At 47.0% G+C, this 21,333-nt stretch overlaps 1 protein-coding gene across 15 annotated transcripts in view; it reads right to left on the minus strand.

Moving 5' to 3' along the window:
- LOC139540499 (FERM domain-containing protein 4A-like) overlaps positions 1 to 21,333 on the minus strand; it is a 260,292-nt gene that overhangs the window by 24,743 nt on the left and 214,216 nt on the right. For 10 of the 15 annotated variants that reach the window (XM_071344379.1, XM_071344380.1, XM_071344375.1 and 7 more), the window contains exons 12-18: positions 15,745 to 15,821; positions 14,418 to 14,559; positions 13,807 to 13,948; positions 12,142 to 12,275; positions 11,838 to 11,960; positions 4,411 to 4,642; positions 3,766 to 3,822 (exon numbers count right to left, since the gene is read on the minus strand). In XM_071344379.1, coding sequence (XP_071200480.1) covers positions 3,766 to 3,822; positions 4,411 to 4,642; positions 11,838 to 11,960; positions 12,142 to 12,275; positions 13,807 to 13,948; positions 14,418 to 14,559; positions 15,745 to 15,821 — 907 coding nt within the window. Of the gene's footprint in view, positions 1 to 3,765; positions 3,823 to 4,410; positions 4,643 to 11,837; positions 11,961 to 12,141; positions 12,276 to 13,806; positions 13,949 to 14,417; positions 14,560 to 15,744; positions 15,822 to 16,254; positions 16,881 to 21,333 lie in introns of those variants that run through there. The other 5 variants (XM_071344376.1, XM_071344384.1, XM_071344372.1 and 2 more) reach the window with 3 other exon arrangements.

Genomic DNA, 21,333 nt, shown 5'->3' on the forward strand with positions numbered 1-21,333 from the left:
GAGAGACATACCGTCGTCTAGGACCAGAGCGTCAAACAGAGAGAGAGAGAGAGAGAGAGACATACCGTCGTCTAGGACCAGAGCGTCAGACAGAGAGAGAGAGAGAGACATACCGTCGTCTAGGACCAGAGCGTCAGACAGAGAGAGAGAGAGAGACATACCGTCGTCTAGGACCAGAGCGTCAGACAGAGAGAGAGAGAGACATACCGTCGTCTAGGACCAGAGCGTCAGACAGAGAGCGAGAGAGACATACCGTCGTCTAGGACCAGAGCGTCAGACAGAGAGAGAGAGAGACATACCGTCGTCTAGGACCAGAGCGTCAGACAGAGAGAGAGAGAGAGACATACCGTCGTCTAGGACCAGAGCGTCAGACAGAGAGAGAAAGAGACATACCGTCGTCTAGGACCAGAGCGTCAGACAGAGAGAGAGAGAGACATACCGTCGTCTAGGACCAGAGCGTCAGACAGAGAGAGAGAGACATACTGTCGTCTAGGACCAGAGCGTCAGACAGAGAGAGAGACATACCGTCGTCTAGGACCAGAACGTCAGACAGAGAGAGAGAGACATACCGTCGTCTAGGACCAGAGCGTCAGACAGAGAGAGAGAGAGACATACCGTCGTCTAGGACCAGAGCGTCAGACAGAGAGAGAGAGAGAGAGACATACCATCATCTAGGACCAGAGCGTCAGACAGAGAGAGAGAGACATACCGTCGTCTAGGACCAGAGCGTCAGACAGAGAGAGAGAGAGACATACCGTCGTCTAGGACCAGAGCGTCAGACAGAGAGAGAGAGAGACATACCGTCGTCTAGGACCAGAGCGTCAGACAGAGAGAGAGAGAGAGAGAGACATACCATCGTCTAGGACCAGAGCGTCAGACAGAGAGAGAGAGAGGGACATACCGTCGTCTAGGACCAGAGCGTCAGACAGAGAGAGAGAGAGAGACATACCGTCGTCTAGGACCAGAGCGTCAGACAGAGAGAGAGAGAGAGACATACCGTCGTCTAGGACCAGAGCGTCAAACAGAGAGAGAGAGAGAGACATACCGTTGTCTAGGACCAGAGCATCAGACAGAGAGAGAGAGAGAGAGAGACATACCGTCGTCTAGGACCAGAGAGTCAGACAGAGAGAGAGAGAGAGACATACCGTCGTCTAGGACCAGAGCGTCAGACAGAGAGAGAGAGAGAGACATACCGTCGTCTAGGACCAGAGCGTCAGACAGAGAGAGAGAGAGAAACATACCGTCGTCTAGGACCAGAGCGTCAGACAGAGAGAGAGAGAGAGACATACCGTCGTCTAGGACCAGAGCGTCAGAAAGAGAGAGAGAGAGAGACATACCGTCGTCTAGGACCAGAGCGTCAGACAGAGAGAGAGAGAGAGAGAGAGACATACCGTCGTCTAGGACCAGAGCGTCAGACAGAGAGAGAGAGACATACCGTCGTCTAGGACCAGAGCGTCAGACAGAGAGAGAGAGAGACATACCGTCGTCTAGGACCAGAGCGTCAGACAGAGAGAGAGAGAGAGACATACCGTCGTCTAGGACCAGAGCGTCAGACAGAGAGAGAGAGAGACATACCGTCGTCTAGGACCAGAGCGTCAGACAGAGAGAGAGAGAGAGACATACCGTCGTCTAGGACCAGAGCGTCAGACAGAGAGAGACATACCGTCGTCTAGGACCAGAGCGTCAGACAGAGAGAGACATACCGTCATCTAGGACCAGAGCGTCAGACAGAGAGAGAGAGAGACATACCGTCGTCTAGGACCAGAGCGTCAGACAGAGAGAGAGAGAGACATACCGTCGTCTAGGACCAGAGCGTCAGACAGAGAGAGACATACCATCGTCTAGGACCAGAGCGTCAGACAGAGAGAGAGAGACATACCGTCGTCTAGGACCAGAGCGTCAGACAGAGAGAGAGAGACACACCATCGTCTAGGACCAGAGCGTCAGACAGAGAGAGAGAGAGAGAGAGAGAGAGAGAGACATACCGTCGTCTAGGACCAGAGCGTCAGACAGAGAGAGAGAGAGAGAGACATACCGTCATCTAGGACCAGAGCGTCAGACAGAGAGAGAGAGAGAGAGACATACCGTCGTCTAGGACCAGAGCGTCAGACAGAGAGCGAGAGAGAGACATACCGTCGTCTAGGACCAGAGCGTCAGACAGAGAGAGAGAGAGACATACCGTCGTCTAGTACCAGAGCATCAGACAGAGAGAGAGAGAGAGACATACCGTCGTCTAGGACCAGAGCGTCAGACAGAGAGAGAGAGAGAGAGACATACCGTCGTCTAGGACCAGAGCGTCAGACAGAGAGAGAGAGAGACATACCGTCGTCTAGGACCAGAGCGTCAGACAGAGAGCGAGAGAGAGACATACCGTCGTCTAGGACCAGAGCGTCAGACAGAGAGACAGACATACCGTCGTCTAGGACCAGAGCGTCAGACAGAGAGAGAGAGAGAGACATACCGTCATCTAGGACCAGAGCATCAGACAGAGAGAGAGAGAGAGACATACCGTCGTCTAGGACCAGATCGTCAGACAGAGAGAGAGAGACATACCGTCGTCTAGGACCAGAGCGTCAGACAGAGAGAGAGAGAGACATACCGTCGTCTAGGACCAGAGCGTCAGACAGAGAGAGAGAGACATACCGTCGTCTAGGACCAGAGCGTCAGACAGAGAGAGAGAGACATACCATCGTCTAGGACCAGAGCGTCAGACAGAGAGAGAGAGAGAGACATACCGTCGTCTATGACCAGAGCGTCAAACAGAGAGAGAGAGACATACCGTCGTCTAGGACCAGAGCGTCAGACAGAGAGAGAGAGAGACATACCGTCGTCTAGGACCAGAGCGTCAGACAGAGAGAGAGAGACATACCGTCGTCTAGGACCAGAGCGTCAGACAGAGAGAGAGAGAGACATACCGTCGTCTAGGACCAGAGCGTCAGACAGAGAGAGAGAGACATACCGTCGTCTAGGACCAGAGCGTCAGACAGAGAGAGAGAGAGACATACCGTCGTCTAGGACCAGAGCGTCAGACAGAGAGAGACATACCGTCGTCTAGGACCAGAGCGTCAGACAGAGAGAGAGAGAGACATACCGTCGTCTAGGACCAGAGCGTCAGACAGAGAGAGAGAGAGACATACCGTCGTCTAGGACCAGAGCGTCAGACAGAGAGAGAGAGAGACATACCGTCGTCTAGGACCAGAGCGTCAGACAGAGAGAGAGAGAGAGACATACCGTCGTCTAGGACCAGAGCGTCAGACAGAGAGAGAGAGAGACATACCGTCGTCTAGGACCAGAGCGTCAGACAGAGAGTGAGAGACATACCGTCGTCTAGGACCAGAGCGTCAGACAGAGAGAGAGAGAGAGACATACCGTCGTCTAGGACCAGAGCGTCAGACAGAGAGAGAGAGAGAGACATACCGTTGTCTAGGACCAGAGCGTCAGACAGAGAGAGAGAGACATACCGTCGTCTAGGACCAGAGCGTCAGACAGAGAGAGAGAGAGACATACCGTCGTCTAGGACCAGAGCGTCAGACAGAGAGAGAGAGAGACATACCGTCGTCTAGGACCAGAGCGTCAGACAGAGAGAGAGAGAGACATACCGTCGTCTAGGACCAGAGCGTCAGACAGATAGAGAGACATACCGTCGTCTAGGACCAGAGCGTCAGACAGAGAGAGACATACCGTCGTCTAGGACCAGAGCGTCAGACAGAGAGAGAGAGACATACCATCGTCTAGGACCAGAGCGTCAGACAGAGAGAGACATACCGTCGTCTAGGACCAGAGCGTCAGACAGAGAGCTGTCCTCTGAGCCGATGTTGGCCTCTGTGGGAGAGAAGAACAGAGGAAAACACTTTCACTATGGCATTAGTTAAGGTGAAGTAGGTGTGTTTCAATTCATGTTCATGAGCACTTCTTGCCATGTGTCTGTGTGTGTATGTGAGTGTGTGTTTGTGAATGTGAATTTGTTATTGTGCGTGTGCCTGGTCTCACCCTGTTTGTTACGCGATGTGGTTCGTATAAGCGATTCTCTCAGCATGTGTGTAGTCTCACCCTCTATGATAAGCGATGTGGTTGGTATAAGCGATTCTCTCAGCATGTGTGTAGTCTCACCCTCTATGATAAGCGATGTGGTTGGTATAAGCGATTCTCTCAGCATGTGTGTAGTCTCACCCTCTATGATAAGCGATGTGGTTGGTATAAACGATTCTCTCAGCATGTGTGTAGTCTCACCCTCTATGATAAGCGATGTGGTTGGTATAAGCGATTCTCTCAGCATGTGTGTAGTCTCACCCTCTATGATAAGCGATGTGGTTGGTATAAGCGATTCTCTCAGCATGTGTGTAGTCTCACCCTCTATGATAAGCGATGTGGTTGGTATAAGCGATTCTCTCAGCATGTGTGTAGTCTCACCCTCTATGATAAGTGAAGCGCGTTGCGTGGGTTTCTTCCCAGAGCGGACACGGTGTTCGTTGATGGCGTTTTCTATCTCCTGGAGTTTCTTCAGCGCGTTCAGGTACGACGTCTTCCTCTGTTTTTTCAGCTTCTTACTGCTCACGTGCGGATCGCTGGCCAGACGCCTCGCAGCCTCCGTGATCTGGGATTGGATGGCAAACTCCCTTTCTAGACGCTCTAGCTCCTCCTCCTGTTGAGAGAGAGACACACACACAAGGGTTAGGAAGTGTGACACATGCACACACAAACAAACACACTCACACACAAGTGATGATACACATGCACACACACTCAGACACACACACTCAGACATGAGTCACTCATATCCACCAATAACTTAAAGCATGTTCCCAGGCCAGTACAAACACAATGAGGAAACCATCTATCTTCCTTCCTCCCCCACACTTTCCCAGCCCAGCCTTGCCTCCCATGAGAATCCCTAAAACACCCCCAACTCCCCCTAACTCTCCCCCCTCACCTCCATACCCAGCCTTGGATAGCTTCCTCACACCCCAGTTCTCCCAAAATTCACCCCCTCACCACCCTCCTCCTCACCATCTCCTATGAGACCTCATGTTCGCTCCCCAACTTCCCCTACCCATAACACACAGACCCCTACCCTTAACATACAGCCCATTACCCATAACACACAGCCCATTACCCATAACACACAGCCCCTTACCCATAACACACAGCCCATTACCCATAACACACAGACCCCTACCCTTAACACACAGCCCATTACCCATAACACACAGACCCCTACCCTTAACACACAGCCCCTTACCCATAACACACAGCCCCTTACCCATAACACACAGCCCCCTAACCATAACACAAATCCCCTAACCATAACACACATCCCCCTACCATAACACACATCCCCCTAACCATAACACACATCCCCTAACCATAACACACATCCCCCTACCATAACACCCCCCCCTACCCATAACACACATCCCCCTACCATAACACACACATCCCCTTACCTATAACACACATCCCCCTCCCCATAACACACATCCCCCTACCATAACACCCCCCCTACCCATAACACACATCCCCCTACCATAACACACACATCCCCTTACCCATAACACACATCCCCCTACCATAACACACACATTCCCTTACCCATAGCACACATCCCCCTACCCATAACACACATCCCCCTACCATAACACACACATCCCCCGACCATAACACCCCCCCTACCTATAACACACATCCCCCTACCATAACACACACATCCCCTTACCCATAACACACATCCCCCTACCCATAACACACATCCCCCTACCCATAACACACATCCCCCTACCCATAACACACATCCCCCTACCCATAACACACATCCCCCTCCCCATAACACACACCCCCCTACCATAACACACATCCCCCTACCCATAGCACACATCCCCCTACCATAACACACATCCCCCTACCATAACACACATCCCCCCTACCATAACACACATCCCCCTACCCATAACACACAACCCCCTACCCATAACACACATCCCCCTACCCATAACACACATCCCCCTACCATAACACACATCCCCCTACCCATAACACACATCCCCCTACCCATAACACACATCCCCCTCCCCATAACACACATCCCCCTCCCCATAACACACATCCTCCTACCCATAACACACATCCCCCTACCCATAACACACATCCCCCTACCATAACACACATCCCCCTACCATAACACACATCCCCCTACCATAACACACATCCCCCTACCATAACACACCCCCCCCCCCCTACCCATACCACACATCCCCCTACCATAACACACATCCCTGTGTATGTATGGTCCATGTGTGGGTGACCTTATGTCCAGGGCAGGGGTTCAGAAAAACACAACAGAACAGTAAATATGATCACAGCTCACAAAGATAAAGAGATAAATACACTAGGCTTGTTTCACACACACAGGTCAACAAGACTACCTCAGCCTGGAGGAATCCCTCTCACTAAACAATCTCTACATCCCCCCTGCCAGAATAACCTCTGTGTGTGTGTGTGTGTGTTCTGAGGTAACAAGGTTTGACTAGTGTAAAACCTGAGACATCTTCCTGCTAGCCTCGCGGTTTCATAATGCTGTGACCCTGGATTCGTTTCAATGCATACAATCCAAGACACGCGCATGCACGCACAAACACACACACACACACACACACACACACACACACACACACACACACACACACACACACACACACACACACACACACACACACACACACACACACACACACACACACATACACACACATACACACACACACACTCTTTCTCTCCCACTATCACCACTTCCTGTGGTACGGACCAGACAAGCTATTTTTAGTCAGCCCTGAAGCAGTGGAAAATCTACTAAGGCACAAAATAGAGGAACAGACAGACAGATTCAGCAATAGAAGAAGAGAAGAAGAGAGAGAAAGAGGGATTAAGGATGACTTCAAACCAACTTCAAAGCAGATCCAAAACTTTTCAAAGTGCTGGCTTGGCCACTGCCCCAGTTACTCTTCTGTTTCAACCAATGATTTAAGATCAACTCTCCATCCCCAAGTCTAACCATATCTATTAAAGATGCACTATGCAGATATCGCTCCTCCATTTCCTGGTTGCTAAAATTCTAATAGTAATTTCAGTTTGTGTCAAAACATGCAAGTATATAGTGTAGAGAATTACTGTACCTTCTAAACCACTGTGAAATATATTTTCCATAAATATATGAGCTGGTGTACAAAACGAAAAAGTCAAAACTTAAGAACGGGAAGCATAGAAATAGCACACCACGAACAGATTTACCGCTTTTTAGACTTGCTTTCAAAGAGAATGACAGATCTATAACTCAAATTTCTATGTGAATTTGGTCGGGTCACCCAAAAAGTTACATATTGCAGCTTTAAATAACCCCAGGTTCATGAGGAAGTTTATCTACACTGGGAGACAAACAGAACTCCTCCAATTAGCTAGAACTGAATGGAACCACCGGAAACAGTTGGATCAGATGTGGACTTAGGGCAGGTACGGTTTGATAGATTTCTCTGACCTCTCCTTTAGGCAGCATCTTACAGGGGCAGGTACGGTTTGATAGATTTCTCTGACCTCTCCTTTAGGCAGCATCTTAAAGGTGCAGTTACGGTTTGAGAGATTTCTCTGACCTCTCCTTTAGGCAGCATCTTAAAGGGGCAGTTACGGTTTGAGAGATTTCTCTGACCTCTCCTTTAGGCAGCATCTTAAAGGTGCAGTTACGGTTTGAGAGATTTCTCTGACCTCGCCTTTAGGCAGCATCTTAAAGGGGCAGTTACGGTTTGAGAGATTTCTCTGACCTCTCCTTTAGGCAGCATCTTAAAGGGGCAGTTACGGTTTGAGAGATTTCTCTAATCTCTCCTTTAGGCTGGATCTTAAAGGGGCAGTTACGGTTTGAGAGATTTCTCTAACCTCTCCTTGAGGCAGGATCTTAAAGGGGCAGTTACGGTTTGAGAGATTTCTCTGACCTCTCCTTTAGGCAGCATCTTAAAGGGGCAGTTACGGTTTGAGAGATTTCTCTAACCTCTCCTTGAGGCAGGATCTTAAAGGGGCAGTTACGGTTTGAGAGATTTCTCTGACCTCTCCTTTAGGCAGCATCTTAAAGGGGCAGTTACGGTTTGAGAGATTTCTCTGACCTTTCCTTTAGGCAGGATCTTAAAGGGGCAGTTACGGTTTGAGAGATTTCTCTGACCTCTCCTTGAGTCAGGATCTTAAAGGGGCAGTTACGGTTTGAGAGATTTCTCTAATCTCTCCTTTAGGCAGGATCTTAAAGGGGCAGTTACGGTTTGAGAGATTTCTCTGACCTCTCCTTTAGGCAGGATCTTAAAGGGGCTGTTACGGTTTGAGAGATTTCTCTGACCTCTCCTTGAGGCAGGATCTTAAAGGGGCAGTTACGGTTTGAGAGATTTCTCTGACCTCTCCTTTAGGCAGCATCTTAAAGGGGCAGTTACGGTTTGAGAGATTTCTCTAACCTCTCCTTGAGGCAGGATCTTAAAGGGGCAGTTACGGTTTGAGAGATTTCTCTGACCTCTCCTTGAGGCAGGATCTTAAAGGGGCAGTTACGGTTTGAGAGATTTCTCTGACCTCTCCTTTAGGCAGGATCTTAAAGGGGCAGTTACGGTTTGAGAGATTTCTCTGACCTCTCCTTTAGGCAGGATCTTAAAGGGGCAGTTACGGTTTGAGAGATTTCTCTGACCTTTCCTTTAGGCAGCATCTTAAAGGGGCAGATACGGTTTGAGGGATTTCTCTGACCTCTCCTTTAGGCAGGATCTTAAAGGGGCAGTTACGGTTTGAGAGATTTCTCTGACCTTTCCTTTAGGCAGCATCTTAAAGGGGCAGTTACGGTTTGAGGGATTTCTCTGACCTCTCCTTTAGGCAGGATCTTAAAGGGGCAGTTACGGTTTGAGAGATTTCTCTGACCTCTCCTTTAGGCAGCATCTTAAAGGGGCAGTTACGGTTTGAGAGATTTCTCTGACCTCTCCTTGAGAAAGGATCTTAAAGGGGCAGTTACGGTTTGAGAGATTTCTCTGACCTCTCCTTGAGGCAGGATCTTAAAGGGGCAGTTACGGTTTGAGAGATTTCTCTGACCTCTCCTTTAGGCAGGATCTTAAAGGGGCAGTTACGGTTTGAGAGATTTCTCTGACCTTTCCTTTAGGCAGCATCTTAAAGGGGCAGTTACGGTTTGAGGGATTTCTCTGACCTCTCCTTTAGGCAGGATCTTAAAGGGGCAGTTACGGTTTGAGAGATTTCTCTGACCTTTCCTTTAGGCAGCATCTTAAAGGGGCAGTTACGGTTTGAGGGATTTCTCTGACCTCTCCTTTAGGCAGGATCTTAAAGGGGCAGTTACGGTTTGAGAGATTTCTCTGACCTCTCCTTTAGGCAGCATCTTAAAGGGGCAGTTACGGTTTGAGAGATTTCTCTGACCTCTCCTTGAGGCAGGATCTTAAAGGGGCAGTTACGGTTTGAGAGATTTCTCTGACCTCTCCTTGAGGCAGGATCTTAAAGGGGCAGTTACGGTTAGAGAGATTTCTCTGACCTCTCCTTTAGGCAGGATCTTACAGGGGCAGTTACGGTTTGAGAGATTTCTCTGACCTCTCCTTTAGGCAGGATCTTAAAGGGGCAGTTACGGTTTGAGAGATTTCTCTGACCTCTCCTTGAGGCAGGATCTTAAAGGGGCAGTTACGGTTTGAGAGATTTCTCTGACCTCTCCTTTAGGCAGGATCTTAAAGGGGCTGTTACGGTTTGAGAGATTTCTCTGACCTCTCCTTGAGGCAGGATCTTAAAGGGGCAGTTACGGTTTGAGAGATTTCTCTGACCTCTCCTTGAGGCAGGATCTTAAAGGGGCAGTTACGGTTTGAGAGATTTCTCTGACCTCTCCTTGAGGCAGGATCTTAAAGGGGCAGTTACGGTTTGAGAGATTTCTCTGACCTCTCCTTTAGGCAGGATCTTACAGGGGCAGTTACGGTTTGAGAGATTTCTCTGACCTCTCCTTTAGGCAGGATCTTAAAGGGGCAGTTACGGTTTGAGAGATTTCTCTGACCTCTCCTTGAGGCAGGATCTTAAAGGGGCAGTTACGGTTTGAGAGATTTCTCTGACCTCTCCTTTAGGCAGGATCTTACAGGGGCAGTTACAGTTTGAGAGATTTCTCTGACCTCTCCTTTAGGCAGGATCTTAAAGGGGCAGTTACGGTTTGAGAGATTTCTCTGACCTCTCCTTGAGGCAGGATCTTAAAGGGGCAGTTACGGTTTGAGAGATTTCTCTGACCTCTCCTTGAGGCAGGATCTTAAAGGGACAGTTACGGTTTGAGAGATTTCTCTGACCTCTCCTTGAGGCAGGATCTTAAAGGGGCAGTTACGGTTTGAGAGATTTCTCTGACCTCTCCTTGAGGCAGGATCTTAAAGGGGTAGTTACGGTTTGAGAGATTTCTCTAACCTCTCCTTGAGGCAGGATCTTAAAGGGGCAGTTACGGTTTGAGAGATTTCTCTGACCTCTCCTTGAGGCAGGATCTTAAAGGGGCAGTTACGGTTTGAGAGATTTCTCTGACCTCTCCTTTAGGCAGGATCTTAAAGGGGCAGTTACGGTTTGAGAGATTTCTCTGACCTTTCCTTTAGGCAGCATCTTAAAGGGGCAGTTACGGTTTGAGGGATTTCTCTGACCTCTCCTTTAGGCAGGATCTTAAAGGGGCAGTTACGGTTTGAGAGATTTCTCTGACCTTTCCTTTAGGCAGCATCTTAAAGGGGCAGTTACGGTTTGAGGGATTTCTCTGACCTCTCCTTTAGGCAGGATCTTAAAGGGGCAGTTACGGTTTGAGAGATTTCTCTGACCTCTCCTTTAGGCAGCATCTTAAAGGGGCAGTTACGGTTTGAGAGATTTCTCTGACCTCTCCTTGAGGCAGGATCTTAAAGGGGCAGTTACGGTTTGAGAGATTTCTCTGACCTCTCCTTGAGGCAGGATCTTAAAGGGGCAGTTACGGTTTGAGAGATTTCTCTGACCTCTCCTTTAGGCAGGATCTTACAGGGGCAGTTACGGTTTGAGAGATTTCTCTGACCTCTCCTTTAGGCAGGATCTTAAAGGGGCAGTTACGGTTTGAGAGATTTCTCTGACCTCTCCTTGAGGCAGGATCTTAAAGGGGCAGTTACGGTTTGAGAGATTTCTCTGACCTCTCCTTTAGGCAGGATCTTAAAGGGGCTGTTACGGTTTGAGAGATTTCTCTGACCTCTCCTTGAGGCAGGATCTTAAAGGGGCAGTTACGGTTTGAGAGATTTCTCTGACCTCTCCTTGAGGCAGGATCTTAAAGGGGCAGTTACGGTTTGAGAGATTTCTCTGACCTCTCCTTGAGGCAGGATCTTAAAGGGACAGTTACGGTTTGAGAGATTTCTCTAACCTCTCCTTGAGGCAGGATCTTAAAGGGGCAGTTACGGTTTGAGAGATTTCTCTGACCTCTCCTTTAGGCAGGATCTTACAGGGGCAGTTACGGTTTGAGAGATTTCTCTGACCTCTCCTTTAGGCAGGATCTTAAAGGGGCAGTTACGGTTTGAGAGATTTCTCTGACCTCTCCTTGAGGCAGGATCTTAAAGGGGCAGTTACGGTTTGAGAGATTTCTCTGACCTCTCCTTTAGGCAGGATCTTACAGGGGCAGTTACAGTTTGAGAGATTTCTCTGACCTCTCCTTTAGGCAGGATCTTAAAGGGGCAGTTACGGTTTGAGAGATTTCTCTGACCTCTCCTTGAGGCAGGATCTTAAAGGGACAGTTACGGTTTGAGAGATTTCTCTGACCTCTCCTTTAGGCAGGATCTTACAGGGGCAGTTACGGTTTGAGAGATTTCTCTGACCTCTCCTTTCGGCTGGATCTTGTGTTCGTCCAGTTTGAAGGCAGGGCCAATCTTCCTTCTGACCGTCGGAGGCTCCTCCCCTGGATCCAATGGATACTCCTTAGGCAGCTTCCCTGTCAACTCCTAGAGAGACGGAGAAAGAAAGAGAGAGAGAGAAAGAGAGAGAAAGAGAGAGAAAGAGAGACAGAAAGGGTGAGAGAGAGAGAGAGAGAGAAGAGGAGCAGGAGAGAGGAGAGAGAAATACATTTAATTGATCATTACTCATTGATGTTGGTATGTATGTGTGTTTGTGCATGTGTCTTACCGCCTCTCTGATACAGATGTTCTTGAGGTCCTCTAATCTTTGTTTGAGAGTCTCCTCCAGAGCCTCCTGTCTGGCCCTCAGGGCTGCCAGCATGTCTTTCTTAGCTGTCTGAGAACTGTCCGACTCCTGGGAACCTACACAGACACACACAGAGCAGAGATACAGTCAGAACACACACACAGATAACAGATACTCTTAGAACTTAGCACTGAACATGGACCAGAGTGTAGAAAACTGTAAGAAACAAGCTTACTATCAAATTAAATTGTATTTGTCACATGCGCCGAATACAACAGGTATAGATAGACCTTACCGTGAAATGCTTACTTAAAATGCTTACTTACTTAACCAACAATGCAGTTCAAGAAATAGGGTTAAGAAAATATTTGCTAAATATACTAAAGTAAAAAATAAAAAGTTACACAATAAGATTACATAACAATAACGAGGCTATATACAGGTAGTACCAGTACCGAGTCAATGTGCGGGGGTACAGGTTAGTCGAGGTAATTTGTACTATAACCTTACTGTGTAGGACTCATATACACCCCCTGTACTGTTGATAGATTGATCCAGAATGTCTACACTGCCGAAAACGGTAGAGAGAAAGTGACGGAGACACATTAACATAACAGCACTACTCATATCAGTGACAGCGACATATCAATGACATCATTCTGTTGCGAGGCAGCGTGTCATTAGATTAACACACACACACAAACACACACACACACACACACACACACACACACACACACACACACACACACACACACACACACACACACACACACACACACACACACACACACACACACACACACACACACACACACACACACACACAGCTCTGAGGAGACGAGGTTGAAAGTGAGAAGAGACTGTGTGTCCTTGTAGGAATATGTGAGTGAGTGTGCGTATTAGAGGTAGTCTCTGTCAGAGGGTGTGAGCAGAGATATAAACACTGAATGTGGAGGGTGAGAGAGAGAAGGGGGTATATGGAGATAGCTGAGATACAACGTCAGGGAGAAATAGAGAGGCAAATACAAAGAGAAATGGGACAAGAGATAAAGACAGATATCAAACAGGACAGAGAGGAAAAAGATGAACTGTGTTGTAGAGACTACTCCTTCTAAACACAGTAATTGATTTCATAAGTTGTCAGCGGTGTCTGGAAATAGCTGACACTGCACACACACACAGTTGGCAGCATATGTGTATTGACCTTTGCTCCCTCACTCAAAACTAGTAGAGTTTTTAATACAAACATTATTTGAGCTTTCGTGTGTCTTTCACACTTCCACCATGTTGGTGGAAACAGCCTTGGGAAAACATGAAGCTAACAGCATAATGGGTTTCTGTCCTGAAGTTTAAAGGTTGATTCACAGCCCTGCCCTCTCTAACTCTGTTCCCACAGACCCCTGGCCTGGCCTAGATAGGGGGGTGGAGGGGTGAGTTACCTCTCACAGATCTCTCTCTAACCACATTAACCCCCACATCCCTCTCTTCTCCCCTACAGTCCTCTCTTACCTCTATCCCTCTCTCCTCTACTACACTACATTTAGAGGCAGGCGCCTCCACATTATTGGACGGAGTGAGAGTATGGCAAGGGTACTGCTGGCCACAGACACACATGCAAACACAACCACACGCAGAGAGACTTACCTGAGGAGAGCAGACTGCCAGAGCTGCCGCTGATGATCTTGCCCTTGCTGCCCATGTTGGCAAGTTTAGATGTCTTCAGAGTGCCAGTCTCTGTCAGGTCGATGGCTATCTCACTGAGGCTACGAGCCGCATGGATCTTAGACTGGACAAACATACACACACAGATGGAGATATTAGATATTTACCTAATACCCTATGTCTGCTTGTTTCTACTGATTTGGTTATAAACTCCACACACATTCTAGATCCTCAGTCCTTCTACAACCCCACAGTTATTCTAGAATCTCATACGCATTCTACAACCGCACAGTTATTCTAGAATCTCATACGCATTCTACAACCCCACAGTTATTCTAGAATCTCATACGCATTCTACAACCCCACAGTTATTCTAGAATCTCATACGCATTCTACAACCGCACAGTTATTCTAGAATCTCACACGCATTCTACAACCGCACAGTTATTCTAGAATCTCATACGCATTCTACAACCCCACAGTTATTCTAGAATCTCACACGCATTCCAGAACCCCATACTCATTCTAGAACGTTGTGGCCATTCTAGAACCTCACGGTCATTCTAGAGCCTCACAGTGATTCTATGTGTTACCTTGCTCTGCTTGCGGTCCAGGTAGAACTGGTGTTGGCTGATGGCCATGGCCCAGATAGACTTAATGAGAGCAGGGCAGGCGTACCAGGTGTGGACAGCTATACCACTGTGGCCAAACGTCCTTCTGGTCACCGACGCCCTACAGTAGAGACGGACACAAGGCCTCCTTATACACACTGAATAAACACACACACACACACACACACACACACACACACACACACACACACACACACACACACACACACACACACACACACACACACACACACACACACACACACACACACACACACACACACACACAGTAAATGAAATAACACGCACACAGGTACACACGCACCACAGCGACCTATAGCATGGCCAGACGCAAGGCATCCTTGAACACACTTATTCTAGAAAGAGAGAGTATGTCTAGTAGATATGTTTATCATACCGCACGTTGTCTCTCATGACATGATTTACTCGACACTGTTTAGACAGAAAGACATCTGTGTCTACAGACCTGCTCACACTAACTACTGCCTCCTATAAAACAGCTCTCTCTCTTCTCTCTGCCCTTCTCTCACTGCTTTTCTCTCTTCTTTCTCTCTCCATCTGTAGAGACGCTAAACAAACAAAAGAGAGGTGACTTCCTCCTCTAGACAGCAGGGTTCAGTGTGTGTGAGTGACTAGCAGCAGTTCTATCTGTGCAGGCTCTATTTAAGATCCTCTGAATCTCACTCTAACGCCAAGATAAAGTGAAGCGGATATGCCTCTCTCCCGGTCTGTCTGGATGTGTGCACAGCCTACTCTGTTCAATCACATGCCCCACTGGGGATCTCCTGCTGCCTCTACTACTCTTTAATATATTGTTACCAATAACAACAACACCTCTCCAACCCATGACCATCTCTGCTCTGTGTTTGTTAAGTCTGCTAACATTTACACAAAGCAGCTAATCAGCATTGACAATGGGGGACAATAAAGACATTATACATTGCATCTATCCAAGCTTCATATATCCTACATACTATTTTCACACCTCCAGCAGAAATGGAGTATCATCAACACAACTAACATTAGGTATATTATAGGGGCAGATGGAAAAGGGCATTCTTTAATACACTTTACTACTTTTGTGATACAAAACTATTTACAGTGCTGAAACACACGCGTGCGCACGAATGCAAGTGTACACACACACACACACACACACACACACACACACACACACACACACACACACACACACACACACACACACACACACACACACACACACACACACACACACACACACACACACACACACACAGAGAGAGAGAGAGTTGTGATATAGATTTACCTCCTGGGGTCGTGAACTTCCACTGAGAACTTCTTCTCTCTGAAGTAGAGGTTCTCCAGCTGACGCCATTGGAACACCTGACACACACACACACACACACACACACACACACACACACACACACACACACACACACACACACACACACACACACACACACACACACACACACACACACACACACTTTAGGAGTGAGAAATGCTCACACACACTTCAAACTGAGATACACACAGACATACACACACAAGCCTCAGAACTAAGAAACACACATCACAGGTGGCTCCTTAATTGGGGAGAACGGGCTCATGGTAATGGCTTGAGCAGAATAGGTGGAATGTTATAAAATACATCAAACATGGGTTCCATGTGTTTGATACCAATCCATTTGCTCCGTTCCAGCCATTATTATGAGCGGTCCTCCCCTCAGCAGCCTCCTGTGACACACATACACTCCAAGCTTGAGAACGCAAAAACACACATTCCCGCTTGATATGGTATCCCTGTACTTACTGAGAGTTAAGATTGGTTTTGCAACCCCCAAAAACAGAAAGAAGAGGAGAGGAGAGAGGGAGGGAAGAGATGGTAAGAGGGAGGACCTGAGGTAAGGGTGTCTGATCAGATCCAGACCCAGCGAGCTCGTCCAGAACTCTTGCCCCGGCTGAATGACCTCACCCCCGAGAGAGAGAGGGAGGAGGCTTCCTCTCCTCCGCTCGCCTTCTGTCTCTTCCCTTCTTTTCCGTTCTTTTTACGAACCATCAGCTCCTTTTTAAATAAAGCCCCACTGGGCGAGAACGTCTCTTCAATGTGTGTGTGTTTGTGTGTATGTGTGTGTGTGTGTGTGTGTGTGTGTAAAATCCTCCCAGGCGCAGGGGAACAGAAAGTTCTGAGTAGACGGGTGTTCACCATCTGTAGGCGAGTGAGCGAGTGCATGTGTGTGAACTAAAGTTTCCTTCTTTCCTGTAGCCAGGCAAAGACCCTCCCCTCCCTCCCCCTGACCCTCCTCTCTCCCTTGGGGAGAACGCTTCCTGCTCTGGGCTCTGTGGCTGGGAGGGAGGGTGTGGGGGAGTGAGGGGAGAGGGTGGAGGCTTACTGTGGCCCAACCAAACGGAGAACTTTTGCTTTGTTAAGTCAGCCAGCCCCCTCTTCACACACACACACACACACACACACACACACACACACACACACACACACACACACACACACACACACACACACACACACACACACACACACACACACACACACACACACACACACACACACACACACACACACACACACACACACACACAGGCCTGAGTCTGTTTCTCGTTACACAGAAAGAGAGCAGAGTCACAGCAGTTACTGTTACACTGGAGACACTACTAGCAGCTGGGACACATACACACCAACAATGGTGGTGGTAGAAATGTGAAGGAAGTGAGATGGTTTAAGAAACGGTAAAAACACAAACTCTGTACCAACAGGAGAAAACTAAGTTAACTGGCAGGATGAGGGAGGACAGGACAGACTGGAGAGGAGGGAAGAGAAGACGAGGGGGCACGGCCCAGGAATTTTAACAGCCTGGAAAAACAATGTAGAGAGGGGGATAAGAGGAGAGGAGAAGAAGGGGATAAGATGGAGCATATAAACACAGCATATGGACTAAGTGTGTGTATGTGTGTGTGTGTGTGTGAGCTTGCGTGCATGTGTGAGAATCAGTGCAGTTATGATCACACTCGGCGTACTGTACACTCAATGGAGTATGAAGACTTAATGTGGCATGGTGCTAAAAATAGGAGGCAGATAAGGAGAGTGGGTGTGTATGTGTGATTCCAGATAGGGAGCGTGTGTAACAGCTTTCCATCACGAGAGTGTTTGACACACACATGCTTCCTCAAAACTAGGTTGTACGGTGGGCCCCATCTTGTCAACTCAACACTGTAGCATTGGCATCATATGTATGAGACCGCAATACATCCCAGTACAACTAGTGTGATCAGGTTTGTTGCTGGGCAGGGACAAAAGCTTGCACACCATGTGTGTTTAAAAGACTAGGGCTGAGACCATCGCTTTCATCTTCCCTCAGATCAGGCTTTAGTAATCATAGTCAATGAGCCATAGAACATTACTGCAAACCACAGTCACATTTTACAGGAAGGCTACTTCAAAATGTACATGTACAGCACAATATAATGAGGAATTAAACCAGTTTTAATATTCAAGAAGCTCTGTCCAAACTAACAACTGACAGGAGTTCTATAAGTGGTGTGTATTTAGTAACAGTTTTAGAGAAACTGAGAACAATCTGAACAATAATATCAGATACAGACATGGTGACACTGTCTTTCTACACAGCACTGAGAATGGAAAAGGGTGTGTCCACTGTTAGGCCAGTGTGTGTGTTCGTGTGTGAGTACAAAGAAAAGGTCATGCCTGAGAAAGCTTGAAGTGGATACCCATGGTTATGTATAAAGAATAGAATGGTGTATAACTGCTCAGTAATGTTGGAGTAAAGCCAAGGTCTATTCTAGTACAGGGCAGAGCTGTACCTGTAGACAGTAGCAGTCAGCTAGGACTAGAAGCCTGTCTGGGGACTAGGGTCTAGAGGGGACCCACTTACCATCACTGGTTCCCCCCTTTCCCTGTTTCTCTCCCTGTTTCTCAGTTCCTCCCTCAGAAAGTTGGAGGGCGGTGAGCTTGGGGGGCGTTAAATGTTTCCAGACTGTTCTTTAGTCACTATGGAGACATTCCTACTGCTTACTGTTGTTTTTGTTTTGGTCGTAGTTTTTTTATGTGTTAATGTTAGAGGGTGTGAGGTTAGGAGGGGTGTTTACAAACCAAGGCACACTCCTCACTCATTTTTCATCACGGTTTCATACCTTCATATACCTGTCTGATCCGGCAACACACTAGTTAGCAGAGATATAGGCTCAATATCTGTCAAGAAAATCTCAATCCAATTCATTTCCTCAGTCAAAAGGACACTCCTCTCACTACTGGAGCTTCACACAGTTACTAAACCACCAGCAGCTGCTTCAGTCACTCACAAGCCCTAACCTCTGGATAAGTGACTCAGAACTCACTAACAAGGCATTTTTCCTGGCTGTGGTTGAGCTGTAACTTCCTACCGATGGTTGTGTGTGTGTGTGTGTGTGTGTGTGTGTGTGTGTGTGTGTGTGTGTGTGTGTGTGTGTGTGTGTGTGTGTGTGAGGAGAAGTGGGGTTAGGGGTAAAGTATTTAAACAACCCCAAATAAACAGTCAGAAGGCCTCAAAGTGGTGGTCTAGTAACTCCAGGTTGTCCCCTAGTAAAACACAACCTATTCCTGATGTGAAACTGAAAACAAAAACAGCCTAATCTAAAACACTGAAATCCTAGTTTGACATAATGATAGTGGCCTTGTCAGGTAACCAGTAATGCACAGCCTCTATACACAGTTTTTCACACGGTCTCAAACTTCATTGAAATTCACACCAGAGTTATAAAAGACATGAATAGCCATCTGTAAAGTGCCATCCCTCTCTCTATGTTTTCAGAGCGCTCCGTGTGTAGATAACATTAGTGTGGTGATGAGAAGCCAGAACATGAAGTCCTGAGCCTCCCTTCATTCTACCTCCCCTCTGAACACAATCACTCTATTGTAGTACAGACCCCTTTCAACCGGGCACGGCCCACTGCCTTTTATTGTGTGTGTGTGTGTGTATATATATCTACAAATGGTGAGATATGGGGAGAAAACATCCTGTCAATAATGATAGATCCAAGAGGGCCCCTCCCAGCAAACCGGGAACATTACCAGAACATTAGCTAAGATTCCCATTAAGTTCTAGATAGGATTATATCTAACATTAGGATGATAACATCCCCAAAACATTTGTAAAATGTTTTTTTAATGTTTATGTTTTAAATGAAATATCCTTAGAATGTTCTCCTAATATTCACTGAAATGTTGTGCACAACATCTGCAACAACCACCACATAACATTCCCCAAATGTTCTCATTAGGATTCCAGGTAAGGGAGTAACACAATGTACCAGCAATGTTTTCCCAACAAATCAAAATTGTTTATGTGAAAGTTTCCTGAACGTTTGTTAGGTTGTGGTAAATGTTCTCATTAAACAGAAACTCTCCAGTCATGCTGATGATTATACAATGTTGGTATTAAACATTTGCCTGATATTGCAAGAATTTTCCCATACCACATTTTGTCTGTTCTTTAAAGGTTCCCAGAATGTTTCATTAGGTTGTGAGAACAGTTTGGTGGGAACATTGTGGGGACATCACAAAATATATGTTCCCAAAACACACAAAAAATGTCACTTTTTGTGGATGATTATACAATGTTTTATGTTAGTTTGCACAGGACATTCCCTTAATGTTGTAAGAATGTTGACAGAACAACTGGTCTAAGTTCTTTAAAGGTTCCTAGAACATTTAATTAAGTTATGGGAGTTGCCTGGGATGTTGCAAGAATATTCTTGTGATTCTCACGAAGGTTGCACAGAACATTCCCACAATGTTGCACAATGTTCCACAATTTCCAGTCCGTTTTTAAGACGTTCAAAACATATTTGTTTTATGTTCAACATTATATTTCATTGATGTTCATTCAATATCCATTTGACCTAATCTTAGAGGTCCTCAGAAAATGTCAATAACACTACTTCTTATCACACTGCTCACTTAACCCAGAAGTCAGACTCGCTTAACCCAAAAGTCAGCCTCGCTTAACCCAGAAGTCAGCCGCACTAATGTGTCAGGGGAAACACCATTTGACTGATGAATGAGGTCAGCTTGCAGGTGCCCGGCCCTGCCACAAGGAGTTGCTAGAGGTGGGAACCAAAGGTGATCCTAGATCAGCACTCAGAGTCTTGCATACATTCTAAATATGGGCCCAGAAGTACACAGCTTATAAAGAGGATGGGGAAGTGATGGTGAATAACCACAAAATATATGTTGTATGATTAAATGCTGTTCAAATGTCCTATGAATGAAACTGTTAACATGTAAGATCTTAATGACAAAAACATTTTACACTGTTAATTGAGTCTTCATTTCTAAACTGCACAGACCCTTTTAAGCGCACGTGTTTCCGCACTAGGACTGACCCCATTTAGTTGTCTGGTCGATTGTTTGGTCGTTAGGCTGTTGGTCGACCGAGATGTTTTCAGTCAAGCAGTCGCAAATATACAGTACCAGTCAAAAGTTTGGAAACATAGGCAGAGTTGCAAAGAAAAAGCCATATCTCAGACTGGCCAATAAAAAGAAAAGATTAAGATGGGCAAAAGAACAGACACTGGACAGAGGAACTCTGCCTAGAAGGCCATCATCCCAGAGTGCCTCTTCACTGTTGACGTTGAGACTGGTGTTTTGCGGGTACTAGACACTCTAATGTACTTGTCCTCTTGCTCAGTTGTGCACCGGGGCCTCCCACTCCTCTTTCATTTCTGGTTAGAGCCAGTTTGCGCTGTTCTGTGAAGGGAGTAGTACACAGCGTTGTACGAGATCTTCAGTTTCTTGGCAATTTCTCACATGGAATAGCCTTTATGTCTCAGAACAAGAATAGACTGACGAGTTTCAGAAGAAAGTTATTTGTTTCTGGCC

This window comes from Salvelinus alpinus, chromosome 15 (assembly GCF_045679555.1).
Source record: "Salvelinus alpinus chromosome 15, SLU_Salpinus.1, whole genome shotgun sequence".
Classification (NCBI taxonomy): domain Eukaryota; kingdom Metazoa; phylum Chordata; class Actinopteri; order Salmoniformes; family Salmonidae; genus Salvelinus; species Salvelinus alpinus.